The 13579-nt window shown below is 46.6% G+C and overlaps 1 protein-coding gene across 1 annotated transcript in view; it reads right to left on the bottom strand.

The window, feature by feature from the left end:
* Window positions 1-13327, bottom strand: part of CCDC6 (coiled-coil domain containing 6) — a 110008-nt gene extending 96681 nt beyond the window's left edge. The window contains exon 1 of the mRNA XM_052639672.1: window positions 13019-13327. Within this exon, the coding sequence (XP_052495632.1) occupies window positions 13019-13327 (309 nt within the window). The remainder of the gene's footprint in view (window positions 1-13018) is intronic.
* Window positions 13328-13579: the final 252 nt, after the last annotated feature.

The raw sequence follows: 13579 nt of genomic DNA, 5'->3' as shown, positions 1-13579 counted from the left end.
TAAGCAGCAGTGGAACATGTGTCTCGCCATCGAAGTCCACCCTCTGGAACCCACACTCCTATGGAAAAGGGTCAAAAGTCACACGACAGAGAAGCAGGCTGTCTGCCTGCTGCCCGTGGTGCTAAAGGCAGAAACTGGGCAAAAGTACACATTGGGTCTTTTTTCATGAAATAATGGAAAGAGCCTGACAACTGGCCTATAAGAAAAAATGGATCTTTTAGGAAACTTGATTGCCTCTCATTACTTATGCACGGCCACACAGGTCAGTTTTATCCGGACTCACCAAATCAGCTAGGCTGATTTCCTAGGCATCCCCAAGCATCAGAAAAACACAGGCCCTGAGAAGCCAGACTGCAGAGCTCCCCAGCCTGAGGTCTCAGAGAGATCTACCCCCTCTCAGCAATTCAGACATTTTTTTGCACCATCATATTACATATAAACAGGGTTATCAGGAACACCTTTGATTCTGAAGCACATTTTGGAGAACAAGAGAAAAGTATGTATGTACATGCGTGGGGTGGGTGTTTACAAATCATCTTTAATATCATTTTCTACAAGAATAATTCAGAAATTATCAAAACACTTTGACGTGCACTGTTTCATCTGATCCTCGTAATGACAGTGGGTGGAAGCAAGACTGGTATTAACCCTAGAGACTATGGTTTTACCAGGTAAGTTCACGGAGGCTCAAAGGCTCTGAGGGCAGCATAACAAACTAGCAATGTAGCTAGAACCTCAACTAACTGGAAGCCACATTCTGTAGGGCCCATGCTGCCTCCCAATGTCCAGTGACCAACACTAGGGAAGGAGGTGGTGCTACGCAAGGGGCAAAGCTAAACTAAAGGCAGTTCCACAGTGGAATACTGCACAGCCGCAGCCAAGGATCCCTGCCACAGGTAACACGGATGTTGTCTAACGTTAGTCAATGTAGGAACTAGGATGTGAAATCAGAGAATCTGCACGCATACAAAATACACTCTGTATAAAGCTACTTACAGTATAAAGTTCAAAAAGAAGCAAAAAATTAATCCACAGAGTTAGAAGTAAGAACAAGTCACTTTGGGGGTGTGGTGTGAGTGGAACAGAGTACAAGGGAACTTTGGGGGTTGTCGGGGATGCTGATACTAGCGTGCATCTTAAATGGAGCAGTGATTTACACTGGTGAATTTACAGGTAAATTCACTGAGCACTTTTGCATCAGTTTGTGCATTTAAAGCTTGGAGACCTTATTGCAGTGGTCCCCAGCCTTTTTGGCACCAGGGATTGGTTTCGTGGAAGACAATTTTTCTACAGGGCTGGGGTGGGGGTTGGGTTGGTCTGGGGATGATTCGAGTGCGTTACATTTACTGGGCACTGTATTTCTAATCTAATGCTGCTGCTGTACTAGCCCACGGCTGAGAAGTTGGGGACCCCTGCTTTACTGTATGTTATACTCCATTAGCGAGTTTAACCAAAGTCAACCTGGACATCCCCCAAATAAATGCCATGAACTTTACTGAGCAGTAGCTGTGCTAAGACTAGGGAAAAAGGCAAATGATGCTTCGAATGGCAGGGTTTTATATGCTGGTCAAGCTACCATCACAGACTACCTGGCTCAAATCACTGTCCCGCTGCTCACTGCACCCTTCGCCAGGACGCCGAGGCTGTTCCACCTTGTTTCTTCATCCAGGACACAGAGGAAGCAAAGGGGTTGCAGTGAGAATCAAGTGAGGCCCTGAACGTAAGGTGTTTTAGAACTGCGCCAGGCACAGAGCGAGACCAATATACCTAGCTGTTATTACCAATGGGATAAGACAGATCATCTTATAGATGACAAATAACACAGTTTAGAAGGAAAACACAAATGTCTCCACTAAGCAGCCAGAGCAGATTTTGAACATCCAGAAACATTCCAACTGTTTCCCCCTCCCTGCCCGTTCCTGTCATCAGCCCCCAGAAAGGACCCAAGAGCGGAGGCAGCCAGGCCCTGCTCACCAGCCTCCGCCTTCCTTTCTCTCCCCACATTGACGAAAGGCCTCCTCCTTCCACCACTCCCACCCGTGCCTAGATGAACTGCATCTTTCAGGTTCTCACTTCTACAACGGCTCCTGAGAGAGAGCCCTCCGTGACTGTGGCCCCTCTCCCGGCCTGAGTCAGGGGCCCTCCACCAGCTCTCCTTGCAGCTGCTATCCGTGGCGCACTGCCTGGCATACAGCGGGTGATCAATACAGTGGCTGAAAAAAATCCACTCCTCTTGTGCTCGTCAGACTATTTTTAAGTAGAGGTTATAACTTAAGTATAAAGAGACTGGTTCCAGCCTGGGATGAGGCGGGAGAGCGGAGGAGGGGGGCCCCGCTGGCAGAGCTATCAGCAGAGGTGGCACACTCTGCGGTAACACGAGACAGGGTAAGGGGGGGCAACGGACCCAGGCCCAACACTGGAGGCCAGTCAGAAAGTCTGCACACCCCACGCACTGAAGGCGCTCTCTTTATCGTTGTTTCCTTTCCAAAGCGGAGAGTTTGCAACCCTGGAAACACTCCCTGAGGCCTGGGCTGGCATCCTGGGAATGTGCGGTGGTAACAGGGCAGCCCTGACTACTCTAAATGAAAGAACACGACAGTGTGGGAACACAACGAAGAGGAAAACGCCCCCAACAGGATCAAGACACAACTGTTCATAAATTTGGAGCCTTGTGCTTAAACTCTGAGGTCAGAGTTCCCATGCTAGCCACAGGTCCTCAGCCAAGTTGTAGAACGTCTCTGGGTGTAAATTTGCAAATCTGTAAGGCTGCACATCAGTGCTGCAGATTAAATCAGGATATAAGTAAACCCCTCCCAACAGTACCCAAGCCATAGTAAGCATTGGGTAAACATGAGCGGTTGTCATAGCAACATAAAACTTGCAAGTAGTTCAATGCTGATAAGGAAGAATTTCAAGCATTTTTTTTCTTTTTCAGCCGTTCTTAAAGTATGGTTTATCTGCAGTGCTATCAAGGAAATTAAACATAAGATTTTTTTTTTTTAATGGCAAACATCATCTACAAGGTGCTACAGCTAAATCCTTTTTCTTTCCCAGAAGACAACCTTTCCCTGTGTATTAGTCCCTCCCCAGTTCTCCACAATCTGCCCACTCTGAGAGCAGATTCAGACCTATGGTGTGGAGCCTAGAGCTAGGGTATCATATGTTTGCTGAATGACCAAAAAGAACCAGATATGGATTAGCCAGGAGGCAATAAAAACTGAGGTTGGAGCAAGATATCAACAGCATTTTAATTAAAGCTTTAGGTCCTAATTCACAACTTCAACACTAAGAAAAAGCAGCTAGCTGCTTTTGCACACCAGACTCCATTTTTTCTTAATTAAAAAAAAAAAGTTTAAAACTAGAAATAGAGGTTACCATGGGCTGGAGGTAGGAGGGAAATGAGCTACTGTTTAATGTAAACAGTTCCTGCTTGGGATGTTGAAAAAGCTCTGGAAATGCATAGTGGTGATGGTGGCACAGCAATGTAAATGTAACTAATGTCACCAAATCGCACACTTAAAAATGGTCCAAGGGGCAACACTTATATTGTGTACATATTACAACCAAAAAAATGTCATTGTATCCTCAGTACTTCAAAATAATAAGCTGCATGCACTCAAGGTTTAAAATGATGTGAAACAGTTAATAACGTTTTTCAAAAGACATGGCACCTTACCAGGTAGTTACCTGGACTGAAAGAACTCCAAACTGCTACTTTATAGCATATACACTTAAAATTGTACTCCTTGGTTAACAAAGACGTTAAAATCATCTAGCCGATTTTTTTTCTCTCAAATTTTTGTGTTTCTATAATCAGAGGTTACTAAACGAAGCAGAGACACAATGTTTTGACTCTTAGCAAATGTCTTTGTTTAGATAAATTAAGGCCTGCCTAGTGAAGAACCAAAAAAAAAAAAAACCCAAACAAAAAAAATCTCAATAGAATAAGTTATTACTTGAGTTAGTGTACTAAGATAACTTGAAAAAAAAAAAAACAAACATTGTTTATATGCAAATAACTTCATAAATTGAGAAGCTCTTTCTATAATTAAAACACCAAATAATTTTTCTCTCAGGACTATTTTAGCTCTTCTAATTCAATCTCAAAATCCTTGACTCTGTTCACTAGTGAAATAAACACATGAAGGGTTTCATGCAGGTAGTAGATTTCTAAGAACTTTCCTTAGCTCACCCTTAGTCCATGCCGTTTTCATTCTTTCACTTTCCCCTTTCCTTCTATGGAAAACTTTTTTGAATTATGAGCTATGTCTGTCTGGCTGAATATCCCAGCTCTGCTCCTCAGTACCGAATGGCCTCATCTGATCCCAAGTGGCCCGAGATGCCCCGGAGGGTGTTAACCCGCTCACTCGGGACACACACCTGGCACCCATGGAGGCTGGTCTGATCTGGAGCAGATGCGTGCAAGATTAGCCCATCCATCAACACTGCCTTATTTTTTTCTCAAAACTGGAGTTTGCAACTGCCCATAAACTAGTATATCTAATCCATTTTAGCCTTAAGAAGTCTTTGTTTTCACAGTGTCCATTAAAGATTTAAGAAATTTGGTCTATCCAATAATGTCTGTGTAAGGAAAGTGGATAGGCCCCAGAGTGTAATAGGAATAGATGAAAAAACCACCTAGATAATTTCTGTCTATGGGCAGATGTAAATTATGAAATTAAAAACATCACTGACATTTCTTTTCAATCATCACCACATTAAAAGAAAATTAAAAACAAACAAAAAGCCTTTCAGTGCCACCTGGACACAGACAAATTGAGCAACAATTCTCTCCATCGCTGCCTTACAAAATAAACTCTAAGCTAATTAAACTGTGAGTGAATATGACACATTGTTTCCCTTCAAGATATTCACCAAAAGAGATGAACTTCATTTTGGAAGATGGAAGCTAAGCCAGCCCTCCCTGGAACCTTGGCACCAGTCAGCCTGGACCGCCTTTCTGGCTTCCACTTGTATGTTGGTTATTTCCGCACCTCACAACTCTCTGGGCTGCAAAGTGCTGGAGAGGGAAGGCCAGTTCTCTCTGCTCTGAATTCCCTGCCACAACCAGCCAGGGCCAAGCTGAACACCAGTCAAGTGCAATCCTGCTGGAGAAGCCCTTACATTCCTTCTGGGTATTTTGGAGTATCTGACACCCAGTAGGCAGTTCCCAAGTACTTGTATCCTGCCTGTTGTAGGCTATATTTATGACACACCGTTCTGTGCCTTACTGAAGAGGTGAAAATTTCCCAGCATTAAACAAGTGAGTATGAAAATGAATTTTAAGCACTAATCTGCACCCTATGCCTCATATCTAGGGATGAATAATAATAAGGGGGTGAATTCATTCTAAACAGCCATCAAACTATTAATCCTTCGTTAGCTCTCCCTAAAAGAGAACACCTACACAAAGTGACATTTGCAATTTATGAGTTGGAGCACTGGGATAAAATCCATAGCTGTGGGCTTGACAAGCATAAAAGGTAAGAAAATTTGATAGCCTTGGGGAGGTAGGAAGAGTCTGCAAGTTAATACTTCTCCAAGATCCTGACTATTAGAAATACTTTCCAGAGCATTCGTTTCCCTGTCAGGGAAATTTCAACCACCACTGAGCAGGAACACCCTGAACCTGTGATCACCAGCTCGGACGATCATTCAATCCATCTATTAATAAAAGCAACTAACTGCCTATGATTGAAAACAAAAAGCAACACCTAACCACTGAGGGACAAAGTACATGAGGAAACAAAGAAGGTGACCTTACTCCTTCCTCAACCTGGCTGTATGAATCTAAAGGCTCAGATTAGCATTTCTAGGAGTAAATGCTGCAATGCATGATTTGAGGAAGAAGAAAACAAGAATGCAAGTATACATTGTGTGACACTATCAGTTCAGTTCAGTTGCTCAGTCGTGTCCGACTTTTTGCGACCCCATGAATTGCAGCACGCCAGGCCTCCCTGTCAGTCACCAACTCCCAGAGTTTACCCAAACTCATGTCCATCGAGTCGGTGATGCCATCCAGCCATCTCATCCTCTGTCATCCCCTTCTCCTCCCACCCCCAATCCCTCCCAGCATCAGTCTTTTCCAATGAGTCAGCTCTTTGCATGAGGTGGCCAAAGTACCAGAGTTTCAGCTTTAGGATCAGTCCTTCCAAAGAACACCCAGGAATGATCTCCTTCAGAATGGACTGGTTGGATCTCCTTGCAGTCCAAGGGACTCTCAAGAGTCTTCTCCAGCACCACAGTTCAAAAGCAGCAATTCTTTGGCGCTCAGCTTTCTTCACAGTCCAACTTTCACATCCATACATAGCCTTAACTAGATGGACCTTTGTTGGCAAAGTGATGTCTCTGCTTTTGAATATGCTGTCTAGGTTGGTCATAACTTTCCTTCCAAGGAGTAAGCATCTTTCAATTTCATGGCTGCAATCACCATCTGCAGTGATTTTGGAGCCCCCCAAAATAAAGTCTGACACTGTTTCTACTGTTTCCGCCTCTATGAAGTGATGGGACCAGATGGCATGATCTTAGTTTTCTGAATGTTGAGCTTTAAGCCAAGTTTTTCACTCTCCTCTTTCACTTTCATCAAGAGGCTTTTTAGTTCCTCCCCCAAATCCACTCTGCAAGCCACACGTGGAAATCCACCAGGATTCAACAAATCTCGCCATCCTGTTTGCAGATACCGCCCCAGTTGGAGCTTCAGGTGCCTGCTGTTTGCACTGATACCTCCTCTCCGTGATGGCCCACAGGTTGTTTTCCAGAAGCAGCCATGGGGCATTTCGACATCAAATAAGGTTATGAGGAATGCCTGGAGTGACCTGTCACCATCAACAAGACAGAAGTGGCAAATCTGAAGCCCTCCAACAGAGCCACTTTCTCCCCTGAGCCTTGCTCAAACAACCCTTGGAAAAGTGAACCCAAAGACACTGTGTCCCCTTTTAGACGTGAAAACGTACCATGAACGCCCAGGTATGAGCTCCAAGGTTGCCTACAATATCACCCATCACCAGAAGGCAAAGGTTTGGGACACACACTAATTGAGGTGGTCCCCCAAAGTAGACAGTGTATCCATTCAGCCATACAAGGATGAAGATGGTGTTTGCTGTTGTTGCTGACAGTTAGGAGAGCAGCTCTAGGAGCACAAGGATTGGAGACAGACTTGGCTCCCTCACCCAGGAGGAAACAAAACAAATCCTCATCACTTCATGCCCCTGAGGTCAGCCCAACGTACCCTTGAGTGTCTACTGCATGCCAGGCGCCAAAGAATGCAAGTGAACAAGGCAAATTCTGCTGCCAAAGGGGAGACCTACATGCTGGGGGCCTGGAGAGGAAGCGGTCTCACGAATGGGCAACTAACCCAGCGTGTGGCTGGCAAAGAGGCAGTATTAGTGCACACTGAGGCCAGAAGGAAGTACAGTCTGTTTGGATTCACAGGTTGAAGGGTAGGGAAGGACATTTAAGGGCAAGGAGGTACGTCTTAGAGAAGCCAGAGAAACCTACTGAGATTCAGCAGCCGGTAGTTCAGCAGAGTGAGAGCTTTGAGAATGTGAGGGGTGTGTCACTGAAGCAAGCAGGGGCCAGATCACAGAGAGCCTGGTAAACCACAAAAAGTTCACCTGGAGCCAGAGGGCAATGGAAGCCATTGAAAGTCTGAGCAAGCAACAGTCCCTTCAGATTTTTGCTCCAGACTAGTGTCTCTGGTCTTGAACAAAAGTCACCACAAACCAGATACTGGTGATTCTCTGAACTGTTCCCCATCCTCAGCAAAATAAATAAAAGCACTAGAAAAGACTGTCTTGACCTCCTCTACACTTTTGTAGGGCTTTTTAAAAAATCAAATACAAAGAGATTATATGAAACACACGGAAGAAATCTAAGAATAGCCTCTGTAAGAAGGCTGGATTTGTGTATAATCAGACCTAACTGTGAGGTCATACTTTTCTCAAAGTTGCATCTAAAGTTGGGTGCTTTCATTAGAATCTAAAGGGGGGGAAAAAAAGCAAGGAAAAAAAAAAGTCACACACTACCCCTTTTCATAAGGGCGATGTTGCTCTGACAGCTTCATAATCTGCCAAAACAAAGTCTTAAGAAATGGAAAATAGTCTATTGGGCTTCCAGAGTAAATAATCCGAAATCCACAACATTAACTATATGGTGGCTTTTATTGGTTAATGAAATTGTAACACTGTTGATATTTAAAATAGCCAGGTTTTCTAATCTAAATGCAATACCAACACATTTTTCTTCTATAACTTCAAAAGATCTTTGTATTCCTCTATTTCCCTCAACTTCTATAATGAAAGACTAATTTTATAGATAGAAAAAGATACTTAAATTCTAGTAATTTGTCATGGGCCCTTTACTTCCGAACCAAACACATGGCAAAGGTCTGAGCTGGTCCAGAAAACACACCTTGGTGAGCTAGCATCCCAGGAATAAAACCCTGCTTATACTTGGAGAAACTAGTCCAGAACTTAGAAGCCATTCAATTATTGCCCACAATTACATTTCATCTTCTCAGAGACCACGACCCCTGGATTCCTCTCACTATGTTGACTCAGATAATCTCCTATTACATTTTAACCCACAGAACAAGTTAGAAAGATCAAGCCTAACATCTAAAAGCTACTCAACAGTGTAACTGAGCATTTTTTGTTTTGTTTTGTTTTTTTGTTTATTTTCTCCACTCCAAAGAAGAAGTTACGATTGATAATCAGCAGTCTGGCTCCACTGCTGATTTACTGGGAGAAACTGGATAATCACTCAAAACATTCCATTCCACCACTAACCCAAATAAAACACACCAGGGGAAAGCTGTGGCAGTGGACACTTGTAGACAAGGATGAAGGGCCCTGTACAGTTGATTCTTCCCCACAGATGATGTTTACCTCTATCATACAGATGTGGAGAATACAGACCACGAAACCGATCATTTATTAAAAGGGTAGCTTGACTAGAATAAGCACCTACATACCAAAAAAGACAGAAATGACTGCTGGTTAAGAACTTCTATTGGCCTTTGGACTTAGCTTAAAAAATGAGGGCCCAATAATGAGATATCACTACACTACTAGGATGGACAAAATCCAAGACAGGTAACACTCAAATGCTAGCAAGGATGTGGAGCAACAGGAACTCTCATCAGTGCTGGTGGGCATGCAAAATGGTACAATCATTCCAAAAAGTTTGGCAGTTTCTTAACAAAATGAAAATACTCTCACCCTACTACCAGCAATTAGCTCCTCCCTACTTACCCAAATGAGCAGAAACCTTCTGTCTACCCCAAAAAGTGCACACAGAAGTTTACTGCAGGTTTATTCCTAACTGCCAAAACTTGGAAGCTACCAAGTCAAGTCCTTCAGTAGTTAAATGGATAAGTAAGGTGTGGTACAGCCAAACAAAGAAATATCATTGGATGTTAAAAGGAAAGGAGGGACTTCCCTGGTGGTCCCGTGGTTAAGAATCCACCTTCCAATGCACAGGACGTGGGTTCAATCCTTGGTCAGGGAACTAAGATCCCACATGCTGCAGGACAACTAACCCTGCACCTCAACTAGGGAAGCCTACGTGCTGCAACAAAGACTCAGTGCAGCCGAAAAAGAAAACAGAAATGAGCTACCAAGCCATGCAAAAACAGGGAGGAAAACTCAGATGCACCTTACTAAGTGAAAGAAGTCCATCTGAAAAGGCTACAGACTGTATAATTCCAACTATATGACTTTCTGGAAAAGGCAAAACTATGCTTTTGGCCACCTGGCATGAAGAACTGACTCACTGGAAAAGACCCTGATGCTGGGAAAGACTGAAGGCAGGAGGAGAAGGGGATGACAGAGGACGAGATGGTTGGGATGGCATCACTGACACTACGGGCATGAGTTTGAGCAAGCTCCAGAAGTTGGTGATGGACAGGGAAGCCTGGCCTGCTGCAGTCCATGGGGTTGCAGAGAGTCGGATACAACTGAGCAACTGAACTGATGGAAGACAGAAAAAAGATTGGTTGGTGGCCAGGGGTTAGTGAGGGACGAAAAGGCTGAGCACAGGGGATTTTTATGGCACTGGACCTGCTCTGTACACTATCATGGTGCTACAAGTCATTGTACACTTGCCCAAACCCATAGAATGTGCAATACCAAGAGTGAACCCTGTAGACTTTGGGTGATTATGTTGCTTCAATGTTGGTTCATCGGTTGTATCAAATGTACCATTCAGGTAGGGGATGTTGATAATGGAGGAGGGGAAGAAGGAAGTATTTAGGAAATCCTGGTATCTTCTGCTTAAGTTTGCTGCTAACCTAAAACTACCCCACCCCAAAAAAAAGCAACACCTCTCTCTTCCCAGGGTGTAGCTGATCAGCAAGGTACCTTGTTGAATACGTTCAAGGAAAAGACATCCACAATCACCTTCTGTGCTCAAAAATATTAAAGTTAATATCATAATTAGAGGAACTAATAAGAGACATGAAGACAAATACAGGATTCTGGTACCATCTTCTCTTCAAATAAAATTAGTGAGAAATCTACCAAGGCCTTCACTTAACTGAATATTTAAGTCTTTTCACAAACTTCCTAGATTGCTAGCAGCAAACTTCATGCAGCTTAACCTTGACACAGACTATGGCACAGTGTTGTTCAATGGAATCCTTACATCCACAGACTTACTTCATGTAGTCACACACATTTTTCCTCCCAAATTACAAACCCTAAAGGTCAAACCCACTCACCACAATCTGTGTCCTAAGTCAGTCAACTCCAACAGAACCCTCAAAGGAATCTCTCCTCTGCATTTGCCTGAGTAACACCTGCCAAGTATTAGGGAACTCAATAAACCACAAGCGCTTTTTATTTATCTCCCTGAATATATTCATCAGAGATTAAAGAATGGAGAGGCTTCTGGTACCTATAGGCTGTCATCCAAAACAATTTTAAAATTTGACTCAGTGAGGCCGCAGAAGTTTTCACAAAGCGTATTTGGTGAGATGTCAGTTTTAGTTGAGGGAAGTTCCAAGGAAGCCACCACCTCGCACAACTCTTCATGCCAAGTGTTCAGTGGCCTGTGATCTTACACACCAGGAATGAATGTGTCTGTGTACAATTTACAGACCTACTTTTAATATGGTCAAGTGTCAAACAGCTAACCTTTTCATAGTCTCTCCACCCCGCCATCCTCCTTCCCAAACAAAACCAGCCTGAATTGCTCACAGTATGCAAGAAGCCAGAGATTCCATTTTATGCAAGTTTTACAACTTTCGGTGGTTCACATTCTCCAAGAGACCAGACTCACCCTCTCCTTCACTAACTCCAATCTTAAATAAACTGCTTCCACCAACTTCCCCCTCTTTTCAAACCTCGCTCACCAAAGACATCTCTCTCAGCCAATAAGGATCCAGAAGAGGCTTGGAAGTGGCTGCCTCTGCAAATTCCTCCCCATCCTACCCAAAGGGCACTTCAAGAACTTTACAGTCTGAATATTGCTCCAATGCCATTCACCAGAGCTGGATCGGAGCATGCGGGGTGTCTTTCAGCAATGTCTTTTCAGCAATTTAGGCTGCCCATCCCAATGAAACTTCGGTGAAAACCTGCTTTCTAAGCAAATTCAGAATGCCATCCAGTCCCCAAGTGCAAGCCAGCACAGGGCGGGGTTGGGGGGTGCGGCGGTGGATACACACAGTCCATCCTCCACTGCAGACTTTTTTTCTGGTACAGGGGCATCCTAAACTTGCCGCATTTCCTTTGCAGAGTTGTGATCTTCCATCGATCCCCGAATGCACGATTTTTTCTCCATCTGAGGGTTCAACCTAATCAGCTACTGTGGAGTAACTATGGCAATTCATCTCCTTGCTTTCTTGACATTTTCCTCTCTCCTCCTGGCTGGGAAACTGTTTAGATCTCAACAGGGTTGCCTGTATGGGGATTCTGCATGCTAATGATGTGGCTAACCGGCAGGGATAGTAGGTGAGAGCACACGCTGTACTTTTCCCAGTTATGTTTCGCCTCATCACAGCTAATAGTGGCCTTTCTAAAGGCCTGCTACACGAGAAGGGAGACCTACACACCTAATCTTATCCTCTTTGGGGGAGCCTCCGGGGACCAGGTGGAAACAGAACAGACAGCCCGTACTCCCGTCAAGTATCTAGACGCCGAACCAAAATATCCCCCAGACAGACACTCCACCGCCAAGGAACCAAACAGACGCAAAACACACACACACACACACACACACACACACACACACACACCAAAAAACAACTCCCTGTTGATCGGCGAGGGAGTCAGTCGATCCCTTTCACCCTGGTTTCAGCCGGTCCAGGCTTCATAGCCTTCGCTCCGTCCAAGCCAGGATAAGATGCTGCATTCTCCCAGCAGTACACGGCCTCCGCCACCCCCCACCCAGGGAAAGGACTTCCAATGGAGGTGGGAGCATCAGCTCCGGTACCCGCCCTTCCCTCTCGATCCTGGCCAGAAAAACTGCACTTCCCGGATTCCCGGCCACTCTCTCCCGCCCCCTCCCCGGGCGATCCAGCTAGCGCCGTCCTGATGCCAACCAAGTGCCCAGCCCAGCTGCACACTCCCCGCACCCCGCGGCCAAGCCCCCGGAACAGGCCCCGGCTTCCTGCCTCTCCCTCAGCCTAGGACTCCCCGATTCTGGACGCACCCCTCAAGCAAACTAGGACTGAAAAAAGTCCCACCCCGCCCCCCCCACCCCCGCCAGCCACGCCGCCAGCTTCCAGCTCCTGCCGGAGGAGCCTCCTCCCCCAGGGGCAACAAGGGAACGTCGGTGGGGCGGGGGAGGGGGGTTCCCAGCAGCCTCCTCCCGCACCCCGCGAGGGGCCTGGACCCCGGGGAGGGCAGACCCGCGCGGCTCCGAAGGACACCTCCCACTCCCTCCACCCTCTGGGGCCGGCGGGTCTTGGCAGCGAGTGTGCTCGCTGCAGGTCATTGGAAGCCTCGAAGAGGTCGGGAGGCAGCATCTCCCAGGGGCGGGCGGAGGTCAGCACCGCGGCGCACCCCGGGGGGGCACTCACGATGGTCACGCTGGCTTTGCGCAGGTCGCGGTTCTCCTCCTGCAGCGCCTTGCACTTGAGTTTGTAGGTCTCCAGCTCGATCTTGAGCACCTTGTTCTCCTGCTGCAGCGAGGCCAGGCGGTTGGTGAGCTCCTCCAGGCGGAACGGCGAGATGACAATGCCCCCCGACTTCCCACCGCCGCCGCCTCCCCCGCCGCCACCGCCGCCGCCGCCGCCCGAGGTCGACGAGCAAGACGACTGCATGGCGGCCGAGCTACCGCTGTTGCCCCCCGCCCCGTCCGTGTCGCTCTCGCTGGCGCTGTCCGCCATGGCCGCGGCAGGCTAGGGAGACGCGGAGGAGGAGGAGCAGGGAGGCGGCGGCGGCGAAGGCTGGGCTGCGAATGAGTGGGCGCCGGGGCGAGCACAGGGGAGCGCCGAGCTGGGCGCCTGGCACCAGGGCGCAGACTCGGAGCGGCGGCGAGAGAAAGAGAGGGAGCTTCCCGCTGCCAAGGGACCTCCTCTGCCAGAGAACAGAGACCCCGCCCGGGCTCGGGCAGTATTGCACTGGGGCTCGCTCCAGCC

The sequence above is a fragment of the Budorcas taxicolor genome, chromosome 5 (assembly GCF_023091745.1).
Source record: "Budorcas taxicolor isolate Tak-1 chromosome 5, Takin1.1, whole genome shotgun sequence".
Classification (NCBI taxonomy): Eukaryota; Metazoa; Chordata; class Mammalia; order Artiodactyla; family Bovidae; genus Budorcas; species Budorcas taxicolor.
Note: the sequence above shows the minus strand (reverse complement) of the source record. Positions and strands in the feature narration are given on the sequence as shown.